Here is a 23,121-nt window from a genome sequence, read left to right on the forward strand (position 1 = left end):
GAAGAGTAATTTATCCCCCATACAGAGACCAATTGCAAGCATATTGTGTTATTTTGTAGTAAATTCCTAATTTGAGTCGTAACTGCTCATTAGCATGATCCAAAGTACAAAAACAATGAAAAAAAAAAAAACAAGAAAGCTATGAGTGATAATTCTAGAGAGGTTTGTGCAATTAATAACTAAAAGCTTGTCTTAATATCTTTTTCGTATTAGTTTTTACATAGGTCAACGTACTCCCTATATTCACCTCCACTTCAAATGCTCCAAAGAATTCAAGAGAAAACCAGGTAACTCCAGCAAGCAGCATTTGCTTTCCAGGCACTTTGCCTTCTGAAAAGGAGACTTGAACTGCATGACAGACAGTGGTCTAGAAATGTAAGAAATATAAGCTCGATTTCAATAGAAATACATTCACAGGGAAGCTGAAAACAAAACAAAATGCAAAACAAACAAAAAGAAAAGAAGGAAGCACAAGAAAGAAAAGAAAAGAGGAAGATAGCAGCTGCATTTCTACCCTTTTTTTTCTGGGAAGAGGCGGGAGAGGAGAGTGTAACAAACACCAAAACCCAAAACCTAAATTGGCTGCATCTATAAAAAGTTCACAATTTCATTTACAAATTCCTAATAGGCTCTACTTAACTGAATCTAGGAAACTAAAATCATCAGTGCTGAGACTCATTCTGATTGTATTTCATCTGGGGCACAAAGGGGTTCGGATTATCTAGGAGTCAAGGGAAGCGGCTGCTTTTGTTCAACCAGTTGTACTTGGAGGCCACTAGCCCAAAATGGCTCTAGTCTAGAATGAGCAACCCAAATTTGGAGTTTGGAGCTATTTGAGACTCTGCTTCTCCTCCTTCAACATCTATCTAGTTCAGTCTTTTCTCAGCCTACCAAACATTACTAAATCCTCAACAGGACTAAATACTCAACTTCTTGTGATGCATTCTACTAGTGGCTACATCATTGAAGAAAGTGAGTCTCCCTCCCTAGCCACCATTAACTGTCAACAGCTCTTCAGAGGCCTGTGAATCACATGCTTAGTTATTAAGGTATATAGCCAGTTAGCAGCTGTACATTTGAATACCTATATATGCTCTGCAATCTCACTGATGTATGCTACCATTTAGCTGAAGCCAATAGGGGCTTTGAGGACTTTGACATCAAACGCACTGGAACATTGTTTGCGAAGAGAATTCCAGAATTTCTGTTGTACTCATTCCAAGTTTTTCTGACATGGATTAAGACCTTCCAATCCAGTCTTCCTGGCTGATCTTGTTTTCACAGATAATAGATTATAGCTTATATATATATATATATATATATATATATATATATATATATACTTTTATCATCACAGAAGATTTTGTTTCCATTGAATACCTCTAGGGCACAAACAGATGCTACCTCTTCCAGGATGTCCCAATGTCATTCTCTGTCTGCTAATACTCATTTTCGTTTGCTGGTCCATTATCTGTTACTTCTTATGTATGCATTTTACATTTCCTATGACTCTGAAACCTCTTTGAGACAAGAACAATGTATAATAGATTTTTAAGTACCTTCAGTATCTAAGACAGAACTTGGGCTATGCTGTGTGTTAAGCATCTGCTTGTTATATCAACAAACAGAAATACCGGTTCTGTGCGAATGAGTGCACAGGGTAGAAGCAAAACCTAGTAGAGATGCTGGTGTGAGCCTCTATCTGTTCCCAGTCTTTTCTCTATTTTTGCCTTGTGCTATGCAGTAAACCGTAACCTCCTGTGCCTTCATCTGTGTAAGACTAGGAAAATGAAGGAATCGGCTTCCTCAGTGTACCATCCGTAGCTCAGTCACTCAGTGGCCAAATGTAGACAGTGCCCACTGCACCAGACAGCACAGCTAAAAGGACATTCCCATTTCCATCTCGGAAATTAGACTAGGCATCACACCTATAATCCCAGCCCTCAGGAAGCAGAGGAAGGAGAATCACAATTTCAAGGTTGTCCCTGGCCAGACAGGGATACTTGATACCTTGTCTTAAAATACAACAATATAGAAAACCAAACAAGCAAAAAAGAGAACATTCACTGCACTTCAAACAAACAAACAAGAAAATCAGAAAAATCAGCGCCAAGACTTGAGTTTAAATTCCTGTGATATTTTTGCCAAAAATATTGATTAGATGGTTTTCTTTCAGTTCTGAAGTAATACATGGGGAGTGCCCTCCTTTATTTCATAAAAAATGTTCTCACTAAACCAATAAAATATGTCTACCATACTCAAATTTGGATAAAGTATTTCAGAGAAGTACAATTTAAAAAAAAATGCATTTTTGTTATTAAGAACAAGTCTTGGAGTTAAACTGAACTTTTCCTAAGCTCTTTTTATAAAAAATATTTTGTATGTGTGTATGGCCATGTATGTGCAAGTGCCTGGGTGGTCAGAGATCAGATGACCTTCTCTGTTGTTCCCCACTCTATTTCCTAGGACAAGACCTCTCAGGGAACTGAGAACTCACCGTTTCAGCAAGGCTGGCTGGCCAGTGAGTTCCCCAGATCTGTCTCTTTCCACCTCTTCTCCAGAGTTGGACAGTGAGAGGTTGAGAGGAAAGTCCAAGGTCCATGTTAATGCTGGGAAAGCTAGGCTTGCCCACTACATCACTTGTTGGTCCATGTACCACTGTACCAGGCCATTTTTTAATGAGCAGAATTGTCACACAGTTAGTAATTCTATAATCTCTGCTTAGCCTTAATTGTTACTGATCTTGTCCCTTGTCATCTCTCTGCTTGTTCCTCTGTTAAACATGAGATTTGATTATATTTTCAAATGTATTCATTGTTATTCCCTTGGGTTTTAGATTCTATTCCTTTTGGCTTATCTAATAGAACCTAATCACTATTGCCTGACATGCAAAGACCATACTCAGTGATGACTCAGGCTTCATGTGACAGGCATGATTATAGAGCAACGTTTCCTACTGGCTGAGCACTTGTAGTCACTTTGTACAGCACAACACCCTGATCACTAGACGAATGCAAGTCAACGACTCCTGACTCCAGACAAGCAAAACATCCCGTAGAGCATCATCAAAATGCATCTGCTCTGGGAAAAGTTAACTAACCTGTTTCAGTACTTGCTTCAATATTTATTATCATAACTAAAAATTATTTGCATTTAAGCTTCCAGATGCTTAGCTAGATTCTCACCTTGGAACAGAGCATGTGTACGTGTGTGTGTGTGCATGTGTGTGTGTGTGTGACATGTTTAAATATATAAATTTAGGCATGTGAGTATACCTTCCTGGGCCACTCTTGACACAAGATATCTCATTGAACATGGAGCTCACTGATTCAGCTTGACCATGGAGTCTGCAAGCCCCAGAGATCCACTTGTACCTGCTTTCCCAGGACTGCAGTTACAAGTCCACCACACCCAGCTTCTTGGGGACCAAACTCAGATCCCCATAATTGTGAAGAAGGTCTTCTACCAACTGAGCAACTCTTGCTTAAATAGGTTCTCTGTTTCTGAGCATAAGGTAATTTAGATTTCATGGGATGAGAAGAGGAAGCTCTCAGATTTCTGCAACAAAATTGATGCTAAAACAAGATGTAAAACTCCATGTCAGTAGGGATGTCATCTAAACTCAGATATTTTGATGTATAATATTTTCTTATTCCATAGTTTTCTAAAAGAGTAATATGACAAAACAGGAAAGCATAAGTTGTGTCCTTCAGTGTAATCTCAAAGCCAAGTTACACATATGAATAATTTCAGGTTGTTTTGATTTTTCACGCATAGAATTAGAACATATGTCAATCCAGTAAGAAAACTCCATTACTTAGCATAAAGAGCAGGTCTTAAGTGAAATCGGTTTACATGTAAACCAGAATACACAGCAACCATGTATCTAAAAGATGGCATTGTTAAAAATAACCAATAATACTTTAAACAACAATATTCCTAGCCCTGGGATAGCACTCAAACTTCCCAAGGCAAAACATCCACTCTGTGTTCAAGGGGTTTCCTAAATCAACATCTGATGTTTCACAAAAGGGCTGGCATGGTTTTCTAATTTGTTTCTGGATCAACCAATTCTCTCATAATAATGACTACTAATGTACTATGAGAATATCACCACTATAAATCATCCATCAACGTTTTACATATAGCATGTGTTAGGTGCCTTTCATTCGAACAGGAAACATGCACATTTTAAAATTAGCACACAAAATAATGGATTTCACTGTGAAATTTTTATACATGTGCATATTGCACTCTGTTCATATTCTAGGGAATATTACTGTATCCTCTCTTCCTTTGTTTCCGATCTCCTTCCTCCCTATAATTGGCTTCTTTTTATTTGTTTTATATATTTTATTTTTATAAACATATATAAATATAAGATGAACATTTATAAGCATAAATATATAAGTTTTTACATTTTATATTTTATTACTTTTGAATATTTTCTTATATGTGCTCATCTGTCATGAAATTTCATATATTGCTTAATCTGTATTTTGTACATAAGAGAATATAGTTCATTTCCCCACTGCTTTCTCTTACAGTCCTCTCCCTCTTCCTTTAGACATCTTCCTCCCCTCATATAGCTCCTGCTTCCACTTGCATGTCACACATATGTATATGAACTAAGTCTGCATTCCACACAGGAGTGAACACATTAACGTCTTCCGAAGAGAGATGTATAAGCAAAACAAAAGTAGAAGTACAGGTAAATTACTGCTGGTGTGCAAATTCTCTGTCTCTCTGTCTCTCTCTGTCACTCACACACACACACACACTCACACCACACACACACTCATTCACTAATTGTGTGGAAACCATGGAATAACTTTAAAAGTTAACATCGAACAATTACATCCTCATCAAAATTATGTCAAGCAAGCTGTTCTAAAGTCATACGTGCCCACCGTCAGATGTAGTTTTGTAATACGAAGACAAAATGTCACTAAAATTTTTATAAGTCAGGGTGCTACTTTTAGAACCAGACAGCACAAAAGTATTGTCATTTGGCGGTGACTTTGTTTCATGTCGGAGTACAAATTCCTGCCAGAACTCAAGGCTATAGGACTACTGTCAGTCTGATTCCCAGCAGATGCGGTCGACGCTGACAGAAGTCTTCTGCGAACCATTTAGAAATATTTTCACTGAAAACATACTCTTGATTTAAAACATAAGGGGCCTCCCCAGTTGTTTTTCCCTCTGCAACTTGTATCAACCTGTCTTTAACTATCTGACTTTCCTCCCTTTTCACCGCCACCCACCAACATCTTGAGCTAACCAGATAATGAATAATAGTGGCTATGGCTCTCCCGTTTTGAGAGGGGATAAAATATATTAAATTACTAGCTTAACAAAAGTAACTTCCTTCAGTTTGCAAGGGCTTCATTAGGAGTAATTTGTGCTTGTTTCAAATTAAGTAGTTTATAAGGGTAAAAGAAAGCTTTGACATTAAAATGTTGAGACAAAGGGGAATAAAGAAGCAGAGCATGTCTATACTATACACAAAATGTCTGTTTGAAAAGCAGGCTGATTCTTCTCTGATGCTGTTCTAGTGGGAGCATTATTTGTTGTGGGCACCAACTTAGGAGGGAAGTTGTCATTGGTCTTAATAGGAAAAGGACAAGGCAAAACCTCAGTGGTGTTAGACCATATACTTTTATGTAATTCACTCTCATCCCCAAGCTTTAGGAGTCATCAATAATCCAAGTCCTCCTGGAGTTTGCATCAGTTAGCAAGTTTCTCTTCCACATGCATAATTCATCAGCTTCACTTAGGGCCAAATTTTACTAACTCTTTAAGCTGCATTTTTTTTCAAATAGTCATAATCAACTTTGTTTTAGAAAGTGGCCTTTCCCTTTCCACAGAAGGCCCAGTTTCTCAAAGAAAAAGCCAACCTTTTCAGGGCAATCCTGACTCTATTAATTCTGAATCTTCCCAAGATTTTCAACCCGCCTTCTGTACACGGTGAGCATGCAAAGCGAGAGTTTTTAGAGAAGGGCTTTGAAATAAAAAACACATGTCAGACTTAAAGAGTCTAAACGTTATTACTGACAAAATAAACAGAAAAGCCAACTGGGTCAAAGCAACACAAAAATATGAAGGGGAAGAAAAGAACAGCTGAAAAACATCAGGCACCCTGAATAAGAAGAAACTGAGACCTATCTTCAGAGTTAACTCAGTAGGCAAGGTTCAACCGAGAACAGCTTCAATTTGGCTGTGAAAATTCAATCTAATAAAAATCTACTGCATTAAATCTCAACTCCCTTTAGAAAAGGGATAAGATTGCATAGAGAAAGTAAAAAAAAAAAAACAATAAGAAAAAAAAATCAAAATACCTCCGATAAATTGACTCAATCCCTCCTATCATAGGCACACAGTAAATTCATAGTTTCTAGCATTAATGTCGTTTAGTCGCTCTTAGGAATTGCATACACCCAAAGCAAGCATTACTTTACCTGATTCCTGACTTGAGGAATCACTCCTGACTTGATTTCTCATTTCATCCTCTTTATTCCAATTTAACTTCTCAGTTTAGCACAAGCCATTAAGTTTCTATGAAGGTTGATCTTCACTACCAAGTTGATTTAACTTTAGAATCATCTGGGAGACACACCTCTGGATGTGAATTCTGGGAAAACGAGGTCGTTTCCAAGGTAAGTTTAGCAGAGGAGAGAAAGGTCAAACTGAATGTGTGTGACACCATTCCATATTCTGGAGTCTTGGACTGAAACCAAAGGGAGAATATGAGCTGAGCACCAGCTTCCTTCTCTCTCTTTATCCTGACTCAGGACACAGTATGACCAGCCATAGCGTGCTCAGGTCACTATGCCTTCCCTATCATGATGGAGTAGATTTTCAAACAATAAGCTGAAATAATCTTCCACCATGAGTTGCTTCTTATTGGCTATTTGGCCAGAGATATCAGAAAAATTAATAAATACAGGTTCTACTTGATTGCTTAACCAAATGGCTTTTCAATGTATGAACACAGGGAAAATCTATCCCATAAATATAATGTAAAAGGTGTTGGGATTTACCTTATAAACAGGTAAAAGAAGTCAGTTATAAGTTTGGGGAGCTGGCTCATGCCAGGTTGGCTTCTCAGCAACCAATAAAGAAAAGTTTGGGCATAGTAGCTCATGCATGTAAGCCCAGTTCATGGAGGCAGAGATAGAATCACAAGCTTGCTTGGAAGGCCATTCTAGCCACCATAGTCCCTGGGTTAAGTAAGACACCTTGTTTCCAAACTTAAGGTGGTAATGTGATTAAGGAGAGTCATTCAGACACCAAACTCTGACCTCCAATATCTAGTCTTCATGAGTGCACCGATTGTCTATCATACACATCCATACATGCATACACACACGCACATATGGGCACATCAGTTCCAAAGATTCTCTTAAACTGTTCAGAAGAGTCTAGCAGCAAACAATAGATCAAGAAACTGTCAATTGTTTGAAAAGCCAGCTATTTCAAATATTCCTCAAAGATCACTAATTTCTATTGCATAAATAAGTAAAAACGTTTTCCATGAAGTAAAAATCAACTGAATCAGAATGTAAAGAATGAAAATGTGCTAGATAAATAGTTTTTTTAAAAGGTTTTGAAAGCTTGTATTATTCTTTTCCCAAGGTCAGGAAAGAGTACATTAGGGACTGGAACTATCGGACTGTCTAAGCCCCATCCGCGGTCAAGTCTGTTACTGGGACACTGACCTTGAGGGCTGATTCTGAGGTAGTGATGAGCTTTGCTTCATAGCCAGCACCCAGGACGTGTCGTTGCTGCAGTGTCAGGTGTCTGAAGGGGTCATGGCTCAGTTAACTATCGGCGACCACAGAGGAGAATGCCTTGAAGAGAAGCCAGATGAGCTGACTCATCCCGGGCCCTCCCAAGTTTGTCTTCGCTAGCCGAATTCTCTTGGGTTCGCCAAAACTCTTCCTAATCCAGAGACACCTGAGCTTTCAGCACCCTTTTATCTCCTCTGACCCCTGCCCACACAGCTTCGGCAGTAATGGGCAGACAAGCACAACAAAGTTGACCCCAATTCCTTCGTTTGAAGGACTATTTACCACTTAGTGCTGTTTGGAAGCCAAGAGTGTAGCACTCTATTCCAAACATCATCCGAAGAAGACTGAGGGGGGGAGAAGGTGGGGGAGGATGGAGAAGAGAAGCTGATCCATTGTTCTATTTTTCTCTGAGAATGCTTGCTGAGGCCATGATGACTTTAATGATGGTGACCCTAACATTCTATCTTGTTAAAAAAAAATGAAGTGTGTCTCACTAGAGGAACATGGAGATTAGGGCTGTAAATTTGAGCTAGCTAGACTACAAAACGATCCTACAGAAACCTTAGAGGTCATTTTCCAGTTTGACCTTGTTTGTATATAACATTGAATGTTCATTAGTTACTATGTGCATATTAACATACCCTAGATAAAATTGTGTAGGAAAATACAGACCAGCTCTCTCCACTCCCTAAAAGTACATAGCAGCTGCTTATTCTGCCCTTATGATAATTACAGGAGATGTTACTGAGCTCGGTTACAGAATTAACCAAATATCCAAAACCAAATCAAAATAAAATTAAAAACAACCAAATGAGCTAGATAGACCCTAGTTTCTTCCTGTTAGTAGACAAAACAAATTATTCTACAACCCTGAGTTATCCATGTCCTTTGAGGGATGAGCATGAGCATGCAATCCAGCTTTATATATTGTTCATTTTAAGAAGCATCTAGTTAATAGTGGCCCATCTTGCATAGAAATAACTGTCAAATGTAATGATTCTAACTCAATACAGTTTTTCCTGAGAGCATCAGAATGACTAACACCCGTTGGAATCATCACACTCAATTAAGGTACATCGGTGTCCTCTGGGGACTTCCAAGGCACACTGAGTTTACAGTGTGGATGCCAAAATGTCCCACGATTCTGCGCTCTGCATTCTTTCATTTATGCTTCACTGGTTTTCAGTCTCCTCTTTGTTCTGGGGCTGTCTCTTGTCAGCACTATTTCTCCAGTCTGGTAGGAAGAACATTGAAGTTCCCTTGTTTCTTTCTATAATCCAGTTGCATCCTTCCATTTAGAGTGTAGACTTACACATGAACCCTTAACGACACTGGAAGGAAACAAGGCCGCTAACTCTGTCATCAGATTTTTGTCTTTCTTTCCGGGCCTCAGAAGTGTGTGGGTGAGTTTTGTTAGGTAAGTTTGCCAAGTGTGTGGAGTCTTGGAAATGAATTGCCATTGAAATGAAAGCATAAAGCTAAAAGTGTATATACATGAATCTTCCCGACCAGTGTCAGGTTGAATATCCTCTCATTCGGAATCTACATCTTAAGGAAAAGCCTAGTTTAATTCTAGCTACAAGAATTTTAAGACCATAAAGACAGTTATTTGGCACAGTAAGCATATCCAAAGACGTCAGGTATCAGGTGATAGAAATTCCTAAACACAGGAACAGAGCCTCCATTCATCCATTGACTTAATTGAGAAACAAATGAAAACATGGCAGGTCACTAAGACAACCGAGATATGATGATTATATCATGAAATAATGAGCAGCATCTCCGAGTCTTTAGAAATTAAATGTTTGGAATTTTTACTAAACCCTCTATGTCATGCAGAGTCTTTAAGAGTGCTATGTTTAAAAAGCTGAAGCATTGTGGGAGGAGCTTTAAGGCTTCCACGCAGAACCTGGCTTTGGCGGGTATGGATGGTATGGGAGGGAGCTGTCCTGCTGGGGTACAACCTCATCTTACGACACTTGATAGATGTGAAATCAAGCAAACAATTATCTGCAACTCACTTATTAAATTCCTCATATATATTTCTCAAATCCTGGAAAGACAAGAAATGGCTCATTGTAGAGTGTCTGTATTTGCTATTTTAAACACTGAGCTCATGAAGTATCAGCCATGCTACCCTTCCTGCCTGCTGTGTTGCTAGAGCTTTCTGAATAGACCGGCAGCCAGCATAGCATAGCATAGCATAGGCTCAGAGATGCTCTCCACCCTTTCTAGGTCAAGCATCCCCCTGAAGAGAAGTAGAACTCTTTCCTAGCTCCAGCAATGTACTAAGGCAGACCTCTACTGACCTGTCTTTGTTCTGGCCCACCTCCAGGGAGATGGACTTCCTCTGGTTCTCTATTATCTTACTGTTTCATGACCTCCAACTATCATCCAGTCTAAAAACCTAATCTCCCTTTAATGCATTCAATTCTCCTTTTATTCCCTATCTATTGCCTTCAGTCACGCCCTACCCATCACAGGCACTCATTTTGTACAATAAAGTGTTATAAACACCTTTAGACACACATATGGAGTAGCGTTAGGGCATGAATAAACATTCCTATAGCTGAAAGAAAACCCATCACATCCACTGTTCCTTTCCACCTGTCTGACCTAACATGAAGTATAAAACCAACATTCTCATGTTCTATTTTTGAATCTAGAACTTCTGTGCTAAATATGCCTTGGGTTCAGAATTACCACAAGAATGCAGGTATCTTAGGCTGGAGGGATGGCTCAGAGATTTAAAACATCCATTACTCTTCTAGAGGATCTGAGTTCAACTCCCAACACCCAGGTACAGCCACTCACAACTTCCTGTTAACTTAAGTTCCCTGTGATCTGATGCCCTCTTTTGGCCTCTACAGGTGTCAACACACATATAGTATGCATGAACACACACATGTGAGTTCAAACATACAGGACAGGCACAGTTACATATAAATAAAAAAAATAAAATAAATCTTTCAAAAAAGAATGTACGAGTACTGATAATTTCTGAATAGAGCAACACTAGGCTCTGTATGTGCTCGTAGACACACACTTGCCATCCCATCCAATTCAGTTATCCCTGTGAGAAAATATGGAGTCCTTTACTAGCTCCTCAGATTCTCTGTATAAAAGTCACTAGAGACAGGGCTGGGGGAACAGCTCAGTGTATGGATTTAACATGTAGGAGGTCAGAGTTGATTCCCAGCATTAAAATAGATAAACAAGGCACTAGAAAATAGTACTTTCTGGGTATATTATTTCGACCAAATGAGTGCAAAGCAACTGAGAATCCCCAGAAATACTGTTGCATAAGATTGCTGAGGTGCTCCGTTTACTTCAGGAGAGGGCGACCAGAAACAAAGTTGCTTCTGCAACTAATCACTAATAACATGTGGAACGGTCAGGCATTTTCTCATTGCTGGAGAATAATGCAAGCTGTCAAGACGAAGTGGCAAGAGTTCTTCCTCTTCCATCACGCCTATTTCAGGCCAAATTGGCCATTTCATGCTGTATATATTTTTTTCCTTAAGACAAAAGAAATAAATATTCAGTGTAGAAAATTTAGAAAATATGCTTCAGCCATGAGGAAAAAGTACCCAGGGCCTTTCCCAAATAAGCACAATTGGCTAAGTTTCTCTCAATCTTCTAAAACAAATTTAGGAGCTGCCATCCCTGCCTCTGAGCTGACTGTCACCAAAAGCACAAATGTAATCATGTTATTACCTGGTCAGAAACTCATTGGTGACTTACCATGGTTTTAAGAAGGCTTGACACAACATTAAATTTTAGCTCTTTGTATTCATGCCAAACACCAGGAGTCTCTGAGGGTTCGTTACAAAAAAAAAATAACAACAGCAACAACAATGATGATCCAAACCTGGATGCTAATTTTGATATTAACTTCAGAAAGGGAAGTGATTTAAACCAGAATCTAAAGAGTGTTAATCAGAAAATCTAGCAACTAGATTAATTACAGGAAATGAAGAGAGTCATTTACATTCACAGTTTTTTGAAAGCAGGAGACTGGTCTACTGCACAATAACCAATCAGTTTGGATAGATTCAGGACGTTTGATGGAAAAGTTTACAAAAAGAGACGTACGGCTCCAGTAGTTTCTACATTTATCTTTGACTGCTGCGTCACTTCAAGATGTGTCTTGAACAATCTCTAGTCTGCATAGCTCAGTTCACGAATGTCTGTCGTATGAAATAAGTCTCCATCCTAGCAAAATGAATGATCAACCATAGAGTTGTATTTTGTAAGAAAGAACCTGCCATTTCAGCTTCCTTCATATAAACAGGAGGACAAAAAGGGAAGGATGTGGACGTGGGTGTTCGATAAACAGGCTGTGCATTCTGGGAGGAAAAGACGTAGAGTTTATGAAACACTTGGTGTGCTACAGCCTTCAGGTTATGGCTTCTAAAAGCCACGTTTATGATTTGTGATGCTGTCTAAGCATTCATATTTTTGTTTAGAAAAAAAAAGACAGAATAATCATAACTAATGCTCCCTTTCTCCTTAAGACGTTTCATATTTGCAGCACTAACCAGCGAGTGTTAACAAATGAATACAGCAGGAACCCTAGCCACTACACACTCTGTCTAATTTACCTAGCATTCACCCTCCTCTGCGGTTCCATCACCAGGGCAGGGGCGGCTGGCTGGTAAGCTGTACCCAGTGCATCTTTCCACCTCAATCTCTGCTAAGCAGAGCACGCTGGGTCTGACGAGCTATGCCTAGGTCTCTGGTTAGGGAACGCACACGAGAAGATAAAAAGAAAACTGAAAAGAAGACCAAAACTTAAGCATAAAACACAGGCGTCTGAGAGCTAGGACACGATGGAATATATGTGTGTGTGTGTGTGTGTGTGTGTGTGTGTGTGTGTGTGTGTGTGTGTGTGTGTGAGATCCTGAGAGCAAGGCCTGAGCTGTAGACCATCCCTCTCCTTCCATGGGTTAGAATATGGTATCAGCCTCATTGCAAACAAATGAACCATCCAGGACTCCATGAGAAACGAGGTGTAATCCTCACCTTCCCATTTAATCCTGGCAGACCCTCTGTAGAGGGTTCAATCTACAGGAAGGCAACAAATACACCGTTGGCACTACACTCTGCTGACTAGTGAAAATAAATCACCAAATGCTTCCAGTGACGTGTAAGAAATGACTGACGATGATATACTTGATAAAACACATAAAAATCTGAGTTTTGAAGCTTATTTAAATCTTCCATTAAGACTGGTACCAGAGATTTAACAGACACTTTTAAAGAAATCTACTCAGTTTGCTCCCATGACCAAAGGTCAAGGTATCCTAACTGTTGCGGGTACAGTGACCCCCCAAGGCAGAACACAGCATTTGTCTTCCTCTCTGCTCCAGCTGCATCCACACCTGTAGGAATCTGTCAACACGGCCCAGAAAAGGCAAAATGAATTAGAAACCCTCCAGCGATTGCCAGCCAAAATAATGAAGAGAATGGAGAGAAATCCACATGAGGTCAGACTTTGAAATGAGACAAAACATTCCCCAGATAGGGAGAAAGGGATTAAGCTGTATTATGACTTGAGTTAACTAAACCACAAGAGAATTAAACCACAGTCTTAGGCTCTCTATCCATCCGTCAGTCATCGATCATTTCCAGGGGAAACTTGGTTTATAATTTGAGAGAAGAGGCTTAAATAAGTAGGAGGAGTGTACTACTTTGTGTTCCAATTAGCGATTTTTCTGAATCCTCAGAAATGGCATAGTCTCATAGCGTAGCAATGTGCTGGAAATGGTTTTATGGTTGCTTAGGTTCCAGAGCTACATTGTGTTGCTGACAGAAACAGGTTACACAGTCTGAACTTTTCAGGATGTGAGGAAATGCAGGCTATTAATAATGAATTTAGATTTCTATGGGAGACGGACTATTGTGTTGGATGTGAAAGGGCACAAGACACCCCAGGACCAAGTTCTCAGCACAAGGGAGATGAATTCATCGCAGAAGGACAAAGAGTGGGGAATAAGAGACAAAGACAAGAGACAGAAGAAGAAGGATAAGGAAAGAGGAAGAAGGGAGAGGATGGGAAGGGGTATTTGCCCAGGGGGACAAACGACTGCCTCTCTCTCTCTCTCTCTCTCTCTCTCTCTCTCTCTCTCTCTCTCTCTCTCTCTCTCTCGATAGAGAGGTGACAGAAAGATAAGGCCCATGGAGGAAAAAAAAAAAAAACCCGTGTTAGGATGAGGTGTTTAATTTTGATTGGGCATGTTAATTACGGTGGTCAAAGGGGGGCTTTTGATTGCTGGACTTCAATACTCTGATAGTTGGACATTGGTAGTCAGCCTGGGGAGGAAATAAGCTAATAGAGGGATAGACCTTGGTGGCTAGTTTTAAGAATGTAATTTACTTGTTTAGCAAGGCAAGGGGAATGGGGGAAGGGCAAGGCCTGTCACAGCCCCTTCACGATGGACCTCTGATCTGACATGGTAAACTTCCGTGCAGGATTTCATGGAAATGAAAAGCCTCTGAGGTTTCCCTGCTGTGAAGACAGAATAACGTTTAATTTTTAGACAGACGATTATATCCAGATAAAGACTTAAAGCTCCTGGAAGCACTGAAAAGTTGTTTTACTAGCAAAAAGGGGGAAAGAAAAGATGTATAGAACTTAATGCCTTAACTGTAACATGGCTTGACAATAGCTGTTTATACAAGATGAATTAAGTGCTTTAAAAAGTGTATGGTCCTTGAATAAATAAACATGGTGAGGCTTCTTAAACACTAGCGATTAAACTGAAATGAATTCCAGCACATCTCTAAAGTTGGCTGTTCATTTCCCTTTCTCCTGACAGTCACAAAGTTAGCAGAGGCTGGGGCAAGAAGACAGAGCAAGGCCCTTGCTGAGTTCGGGCAAGTGTTGAGTTTCTATAAAGCAAAATATTTCTTTAACATATAAAGTGGGACAGAATCAATTCTCAATTCTCATTATTACCCAGAGGACTCCACCCCCTTCTTTTATTGATTATAAATCTTCTCTCATCTCAGCTCCTCCATAACATAATATTAATAATGCTTCTTTGATCCCCTTTAGTGGAGTTTTGACACGGTGCTGTGGTCTGGGCGAAACCAAGCTGCTACAGAAAAGGCAGCTGGCATTTTTCCTGCAGATTGTTTGACAGCCAGTTTCACCAAAATTTATATTTCCACCATTCTCTAAGTCACAGAACAATCATTGCACAAAATTGCTCGGTTTTAATTATATTTCCTCCTATTTCTCTCACTTCTTCTTGGCCAAAAAAAAAAAAAAAAAAAAAAAAATTAGACAGAGTCTCAAAATAGAAACGGCAAAGAGGGCCAGAACAGAAGATAAAAAAATATCTATCAGATATGCCAGGGGTTGCTTTAACATCGTGGCCCCCTAAGACATTTGTAACAAACACAATTAAATAATGAGATAAAATTATTTTCTTCTCTCCACCAAGGATGAAGGGGGATGGAAGTAAAAGACCTTGATTTTTTGATTTTTTGCTATTTTTGTTGTTGTTGTTGTTCCTTTGTAAACAGTGATTCACAGAAATATCTAGGGGAAGAAGTAGTAGTCATTTGTCCAGGAACTATCTATGATATTGAACAAGAGAATGACATTGATCCAGAGACTCATTTGAGGCACAGAACAACACCATGGTGACTGGAGGGAAAGCAACTTTAAAAATAACATGTCAGTTTGTTTTAAGATGGCCTATCCATCCCGAATCTTTATCATAGAGTAAGGTAAAACATGAGAAAAAAAAATTAGGTTTTCTTTTCCAAGCACCCTTTTCAAGGTTAACATGAGGATGTAAAAATAAAGGCGAAAACCAATGTACAGTGAACGTGGTGAGCAATGCAGGCAGAAGCCGATATTCAAAAAGCCCCCACTTTTCTATAAAGCACATTCTCCCCTTTCTATGTGACATCGAGTTTATGGTTTTAGGCATCGACAAGCCTTGATATCTGGCTCTTAGTACACATGCATAACCTTGCTTCCCAGTTTGCTTCACTTTGCACGCATACATTTATAAATTCTACTTTTCCCGATCTACCAGTTACATCTGCAGCCAAAGCATTTCTTCCCCAAAGAGGAGTTAAGGCCAAGCAAGACCAAGAATTTGCTGATAAACATGTATCACTCCAAGAACGCCCCTGACAAGTCTCCACACCCAATTTAATTACTTCCCCACTGTAAAAACACTTCCCATCTGCATCTATTCTAATCATTCCAAACCCAAAATAAACACTCTGTAAAGCTAGCTAAACACACGAATGACATTTGCTTTAGGCTCTAAGTGGGGCAGCATTCTGTCAGGCAGCTTGTTCCCTGGTGTACATTTTATGCTGATACATTGTTCCATATGGAGTTCAATTTTTTTTTTTTAAGATTTCTTCAGAATGCTCTTACAAAATCCTCAGCTCTAAAATTTAAGCTGAAAAACTCTGCTCTCTCTCTCTCCTCCCCTCATTGTTGTATTAACTAAGTGCCAGTTTGGGCATCCCTAGAGCTAAAACTTCAAGCAAAGCTGATGCAGATGGAAGGGCAGAGATTAGTCAAGAGAAATGAACAGCCATTAACAAGAAGCTCGGCTCTCCTGAGCTGAAACTGTCTGAGGGTTGTCCTGAAGGCCATTATTTCATGGGTTTCAGTAAGACTTGTAGTTTTCACTCACTTCAAGCTTTAGAGTTCTTAGAAATTGATTTCCCCATTTACCTACTTTATAGGCAGTTTTAAGGAACAGCTAATCCATGGCAAAGAATCGTGAATTCTAAAGAATCCACGTGCTTTTCAATTTTAGAAATATGTATCTGTAGAAGCTAGAGCTAATGGGCCAAGCAGTTTGTCAATACAGTTTCTGTGTGATTATTTTAGGGCTAAGTGGCCTCCTTCCAACATGTATCATTAAATAATAGGACAAAACAGTAACTTTAATCTTTAAAAATAGCCATTATTCATCTTAAAAGCAAAATTATACCTTTTGTGCTTTTTAATTTTTTTCTTTTGAGGGGGGATTTCAAACCTAGAACTCTAAGCCTGCTATTGAAGTCTTCTATCACTTAACTATACACTCACCTTAAAATAAATTTTTTATGGAAAGGCAAGGATTTTCTATACAGAAAAGAAGGATCCAGTTCTACGACTGAAATCTTTGAACTTTGAATTTGTCTGTTTCTTTTTTAGCCCAGTGACACCATTTGTACCAAGAGTAAATTGTTGCTGTAGTTTTCTGACGACTTAAAATGCATTTAAGGATAGTTGTATGTCAAAACATGCTGAATAAAATTAGATGTGAAATATTTGACATGAAATGTTTGTGTTAAGGAAAATTATATTGCTATTTTTCAACTAGCTCCCTTCTACAGGTTGTTAATAATAATTATCTAATCATTTATACAATCCTTGCAAGCTAAATCATAGATATGTTAGTCATAGAAGCAGAAAAATTATTAAGTACGACCATACAAACAAGGCCTATAGACCTCCTCCCTACACCTTCTAGATTATTATGCTTTATAGGCAAAACAAAACAAAAAAACCAAATGATCTATCAATCTTATAAGGCCTTAAGAGATGAAAATTACTCAGTCCTGTTTTGACAACTAATTATAAAGAGAAATGACCAGATGTAATAATTCTGTATCATGTTATAAGCCCATTACTTATTTCAAGAAAAAGAAAAAGAGTACATAATCATTTAATCTATAGAAGAATCAATTACAGGAATATCATACCATCCAAGAATTCCTTGAATGGCAAATGGATGACCCAAGATGTACACTGACTTTTCAAAAGGTAAGCATGGTGGCCTTAGCCGGTTAATGTGATCTGTATTGTTTTGGTGTACTGGGAATAATCACTACATTCATCCAATGCAGAAAAAAGATAATACACCAATACCCATGTCATAATAAGCAGTATCTTAATGACATAGAGTAGGTCATACAATTAACATGTTAAGGACACGTGCTTTTTATTGTCATGGTATTCATAATCCTCTTACTCGTCCATTTAAAATTGAGCCCTAGACTCTAATAAGAAAAGCACTGGCAATGCCCAGGCCCAGAACAAATCTGTTGGGCAAATGGCCCAACCACAAACAACTGAATACTGTTAAAGTCCTATTGAAGGGCTTTATTTAATTCATCTTTATTTTTATTATTTAATTTTATTTTCATTTTTATTAAAAAGGCTATCTCAATTTATCTTTCCTACCAGGTACCCCAAACAATAAATAGAATGTTGTTAATTTTGAAATTTTTAATTTGTTAGCACTCTGAAAATATAGTAACATTTCATTAGAAAGGAAAATATAGTGTTTAAAAAATAGCAGATTCCATGATTCAGTATCAAGTACAATTCCAGATATAAATAGGTACACTGGAAGAGAGAATTAGAGTGAAAAATTAAGGTTTTTCAAAATAATATCTATGGAAAAACTTTTTAAGTATTTCCAGAGAAGCTTGTATTATTCTTGGAAGCTGACTTCAATCAAGTTCTTCTAAAATGAATTTTGTGATTAATAATGTCCTTGCCTACACACACAGACACACACACACACACGCACACACACAAACACAAAACCTTAAAAATTCTCAGTGTTTCAAATCTCCTTCATATCGAGTTTAGAGTGCAATGACTTTATGGTTTTTCAAAACTGCAATTTTTCTTAATGAAGTATTGACTTTATCACCATACCTGGAATTCTGGGGTTCTGAAACATCGGATTCTGGGCACGTTTTCTTTACCTATAGAAAAAGAACACTGGTCATTCTCATACAAAAATGCAACTTTCTCACTCAGGGTCACACGCTCTTTAAATACCAAGTGGTTATAGTTCTGTTCACCAACATCTCTGTAAAATTCTCTCCACTTTATAGCAATGGTGTGCAGTACTAGATACCACATTTCATTACTGTCAAGGGACCAGCTGCCAAAGGTACTTCCCTGGGCTCCATTATTATGTAAAATGTTTGGTTAAAATAGCTGGGGATCAGCGGAACTGAGAACAAAGAAACCAAAGAACCAAGTTTCCCAGTTAGGAGCTAGGATGTCACACTATTCTCGGTCCACTGAGAATGTGTCTCCAGTGGACATGGCTTCTGTCTCCCATTAAAGCACACAATAATAGTGTTCGTGAAGCACTTCCTGTGTTAATTTTCCATCATCTCAATCCTTACTGAGCAATTTATATTTTCTCAGCAAGTCAATTAAGTTTTCGCATTGATCGTCAACTTTCCACACATGTGTGCAGTTAGTACCAGGCACAAAGTCCAGATCAGCTTGAGGGCTTTAATCTACAATATAGGGAAGGTATGAAAATAGCATTTTTTTCCTGGGGTTTGCTATCCCCTTCTGGGTAGAAGTATGCGGTTCACCTTCTCAAGTGAGGCAAAAGACAAATCCATGGTCTTTTACATTTAACTTCAAGTTCAGACACCCATCTAAAGCGCATCACTTTATGTGTGAATGGCTTTTGAGACTCAGTCTCATGGAACCTATGATGACTTAGAGTTTGCTCTGCACCTGAAGATAACCTTGAACGTTTTATCCCCCTGCCTCTACCAGCTAAATGTTGGGATTACAGGTGTGTGCTACCATAACCAGCTTGATTACTGTGGTCATTTAAGAATGTTGTATTGCAGCAGATTCTTCTAAAATCCTTCAGTCCATATTAGGAATGTAAAATATACATTTCCTCGTCACATATTATGGGTATACATATTGTGGAGGTCTGTCTGTGCAGTTTATAGGATCAAGGGGGCTTTAAGTTCAAATATGTAACCTGGAGGGGAAAAAAGAATGTCTACACAAGACAAACTTACATTTGAGTTGTGCACATTGCAAAATATATATATATATATATATATATATATATATATATATATATCACCTTGAAAGGACATTTTGAATGTTTAGGCTGCACTACTGATGTCAAGCTCACAATATAATTCCTTCTTCCTCTGCTGACTCAGAAGAAAGCTTTAAAAACAAAACACTCAACTCTTCACAAACATCTCTGACTTCTGCTTCACTTCTCAGCCTAGGTGTGTTTGTTACCTGGGAAACCACTGGTTTAATTGGTCAGCTCTACCCTCTGTTTTACTTTCTCTACACGAGAATGACACTGATTAACAAAGAAATTGTCATCCTGCCCTCTTAGGTGACTTTAGGACTGAAAGGTCGAGGGCTGATAAAATATTTTCAAAGGTAATTGAGAAGAGAAGGTAGTGATCTAGCGGAGGCAGTGTTTGAGAACTCATCTGGGCAGTGACGATGAGGAAAAGCTAGAGCTGACCAACCCAGCTACCACCCAGGCCAGAACAAGGGCTATGAGTTGGCCCACCCCAACACCCACCAAATCTATGAACTGTTGGAGCATGTGAAGGGGACAAACCTACAGTTCCAAAACAGTAGGATCTCTATGACATAGGACAGCAGGATATCCAAGAGGAGCCCCAGTGAGAGCCCATTATGGGTGGTGTAGCAGAAACCAGAGGTCTGGAGCCAGACTGATGACGTATGGTGTTGAACACTTGCAAGTAAAGCTGAATGGACTAAAGGGTAAACTGTGTGACTCAACCTGCCACACTAGCATCTTTTTGTTTTGTTTTTTTAATTTTTTGCTTTGTTTTGTTTGATTTTTGGTTTTTCTTTTAAATTTGGATTTGTTTCGGGGCGGGGGAAGTTACAAGAGCAGAGAGCAGATGTGAGGGGACAGGGAGATAAGTGGGATTGGAATGCGTGAAGTGTAGAATGTGAAATCCACAAAGAATCAATTTTAAAAAAAAAGAAAAAGAAGGAAAAGAAAATACACATAGAAAGGAAAACGAATACTTTTCCTGGACTGTCCGTGTGACACTGGGTTTGGAACTGTCCACTGAAGCCTGGGTTTACAGTGGATATGTAATTGAAGACAATGACTCCCCCTTTCCAAGAACATATCAGTATCCAATAGACCAGCAGGAGAGTTAGGGTTCTATGTACCCTGTTGTAGTCTGTAACTGTTGACAGAGCTAGTCTTATGCAGGCTCAGGAGACATAGCTCCAGCTGTGTAATGCCTAGAAGCTGACATTTTTCTGCCTTCCTCCCTTTCTGAAGAAGGTGGGTGAAAGTGGAAAGATAAGAAAGAGTAGGAATTAGAGTAATCACTGCAATACACATCTACGAGATTATCAAAGAACACACTGGATTAATATAGTTATTTTTCTAAAACAGAATTATTTAATTTAGTTCCCCCAAATTAAATGAGAATTTAAACTCACACAGCTTATTATGAAGTCTTTGATAGCCTCATTGTCTAAGAAAATTAAAAACTAAAGAAAAGAATATTATGATACAGATTTCCTATTCCACCGATAGTTTTCATTATGATTCATCACCAAAGCTTGTAGAGAGCTATCAGATGAATGCACAGAAATCACTCCAAAGTAAATGCCACTTTCCTCAAGATGATGACATGGGGATTGATGCCAGAACAGAACAGTGGAGACACACCCTCCCAATCAACCAGAACACAACAGTAGAAACACACCCACAAAATCAAACCAGAACACATCAGTAGAGACACACCCTCCCAATCAACCAGAACAACAATAGAGACACTCTCCCAATCAAATAAGAACACAACAATAGAGACACACCCACACTGTAAAACCAGAACATAACAGTAGAGACATACCTGCACAATCAAGCCAGAATACAACAGAAGAGACCCTCACACTCAAATCAGAATATAACAGTAGAGACACCCCACTCCAAATCAAGAGACTGCTAACAAGCTTCCTATAACTTGTGCACAGACTTTTTTCAGACTTATCATTTATACCCATAAGAAAAAAAATGTTATTTTTTAGCTATTGTTAGAGTTGTATTTCTACCTCAGTGGTTATTTGGTGTGGGAAGTCCTTCTGTATATGTGTTGCTTTTATTGGTTAATGAATAAAGGACCTGTCTTGGGCCTGCACATGGCAGAACAGAGCTAGGTGAGGGGTGGGGAGGAACTAAACTGAATGCAGGGAGAAAGAAGGCAGAGTCAGTGAGAAGCCAGGTAGCCCTGTCAGAGACAGATACTGGACAGAACCTTGCTGATAAGCCACAGCCACGTGGTGATACACAAATTAATAGAAAGGGATTAAATTAAGATGTAAGAGCTAGCTAATAAGAAGCTAGAGCTAATAGGCCAAGCAGTGGTTTAATTAATATAGTTTCTGAGTGGTTATTTCAAGTCTGAGCAGCCAGGAACAAACAAGTGGCCTCCTACTACAGTTATTAATACTGTATCCAGTTTGCTCATGGCCAGATGAGGAAAGAATCATCTTTAGGATATGTAAGCACTGAGTAAGAATTGAGTAAAGCATTGTAGGTATGTAGGGAACAAACTAACTGAGCCAAAAGGAGTTGAAAAAGAAGTAATGAACTGGTCTCTGAACCGAGCATTAGAGCCTGTAAACTGTAAAGACTCTGTCTACCTAAGGGTGGGTATTTTACTAACATGGGGTTTGCTAGACAAATCACATGATACCTCCCCACACCATGGAAAGAACTTAGAAATTTACCTTTGGGCAGGGCAGCCTATTGAAAAGTTCTAAGATACATGAGCAGTGGAGATGACCTAGAAGATATGTGGAAAGGGGATAAAAAGAATGTTGATGGGCAGAAAAGAGTCTTCTAAAATGATAGACAGTCTAAGTTCCATGAGTTCACAGATGCCATTGGCCTTGTCAGCACTATATCCCCAGCATTGAGTAGGTGCTTGTTCATATGTGAGTTAGCAGTTTTAGCAGTGAGGATAGGGAAGACCCAAGCTGAAATAGGAGCTAAGGGAGAAATAAAAGGATGTTTTTGTACAGACATTTCTGAACAAAACTGATGAATATTGTAATTGACTGAAGTACTAATATGATCTGAAAACTATATCTGTTCTTGAGAAGCTATAGCTATACAAAATTCCAAAACCCTTTTTGTTTTATGATGACTTCTAATTTTTATTTGTTTATTTATTTATTTATTATCAGTTTCAGCATCAGGACCTGTAACCTGGGGTATGTAGGCAAGTATTTTAGCACTAAGCTATATCCAGAGAACAGTTAAATGGAACTTCAAAAAACTTAGACAGTCACTAAGCTTACTATGTCCCTTGATGGTGGAAGTAGATACCAATTGCACAATTCACCTGCTTTGGACCAGCTCTTCTACTTGAATAGCACCCACGGAGTCACATATTCTTACAGAATGCACCACCCCATCTCCAGTATAAATCCAAGTTACTTTAAATTTATTTTAAACAACATGGAAACAAGCAGGGCTAGAAATAAGATTGAAGTTCATGG

The 23,121-nt window shown here is 38.8% G+C and overlaps 1 protein-coding gene across 3 annotated transcripts in view; it reads right to left on the reverse strand.

The window, feature by feature from the left end:
* Eya4 (EYA transcriptional coactivator and phosphatase 4) overlaps positions 1-23,121 on the reverse strand; it is a 251,764-nt gene that overhangs the window by 100,826 nt on the left and 127,817 nt on the right. For all 3 annotated transcript variants that reach the window (XM_057762406.1, XM_057762407.1, XM_057762405.1), the window contains exon 3: positions 18,487-18,536. In XM_057762406.1, coding sequence (XP_057618389.1) covers positions 18,487-18,536 — 50 coding nt within the window. The remainder of the gene's footprint in view (positions 1-18,486; positions 18,537-23,121) is intronic.

This window comes from Chionomys nivalis, chromosome 2, assembly GCF_950005125.1.
Source record: "Chionomys nivalis chromosome 2, mChiNiv1.1, whole genome shotgun sequence".
NCBI lineage: Eukaryota > Metazoa > Chordata > Mammalia > Rodentia > Cricetidae > Chionomys > Chionomys nivalis.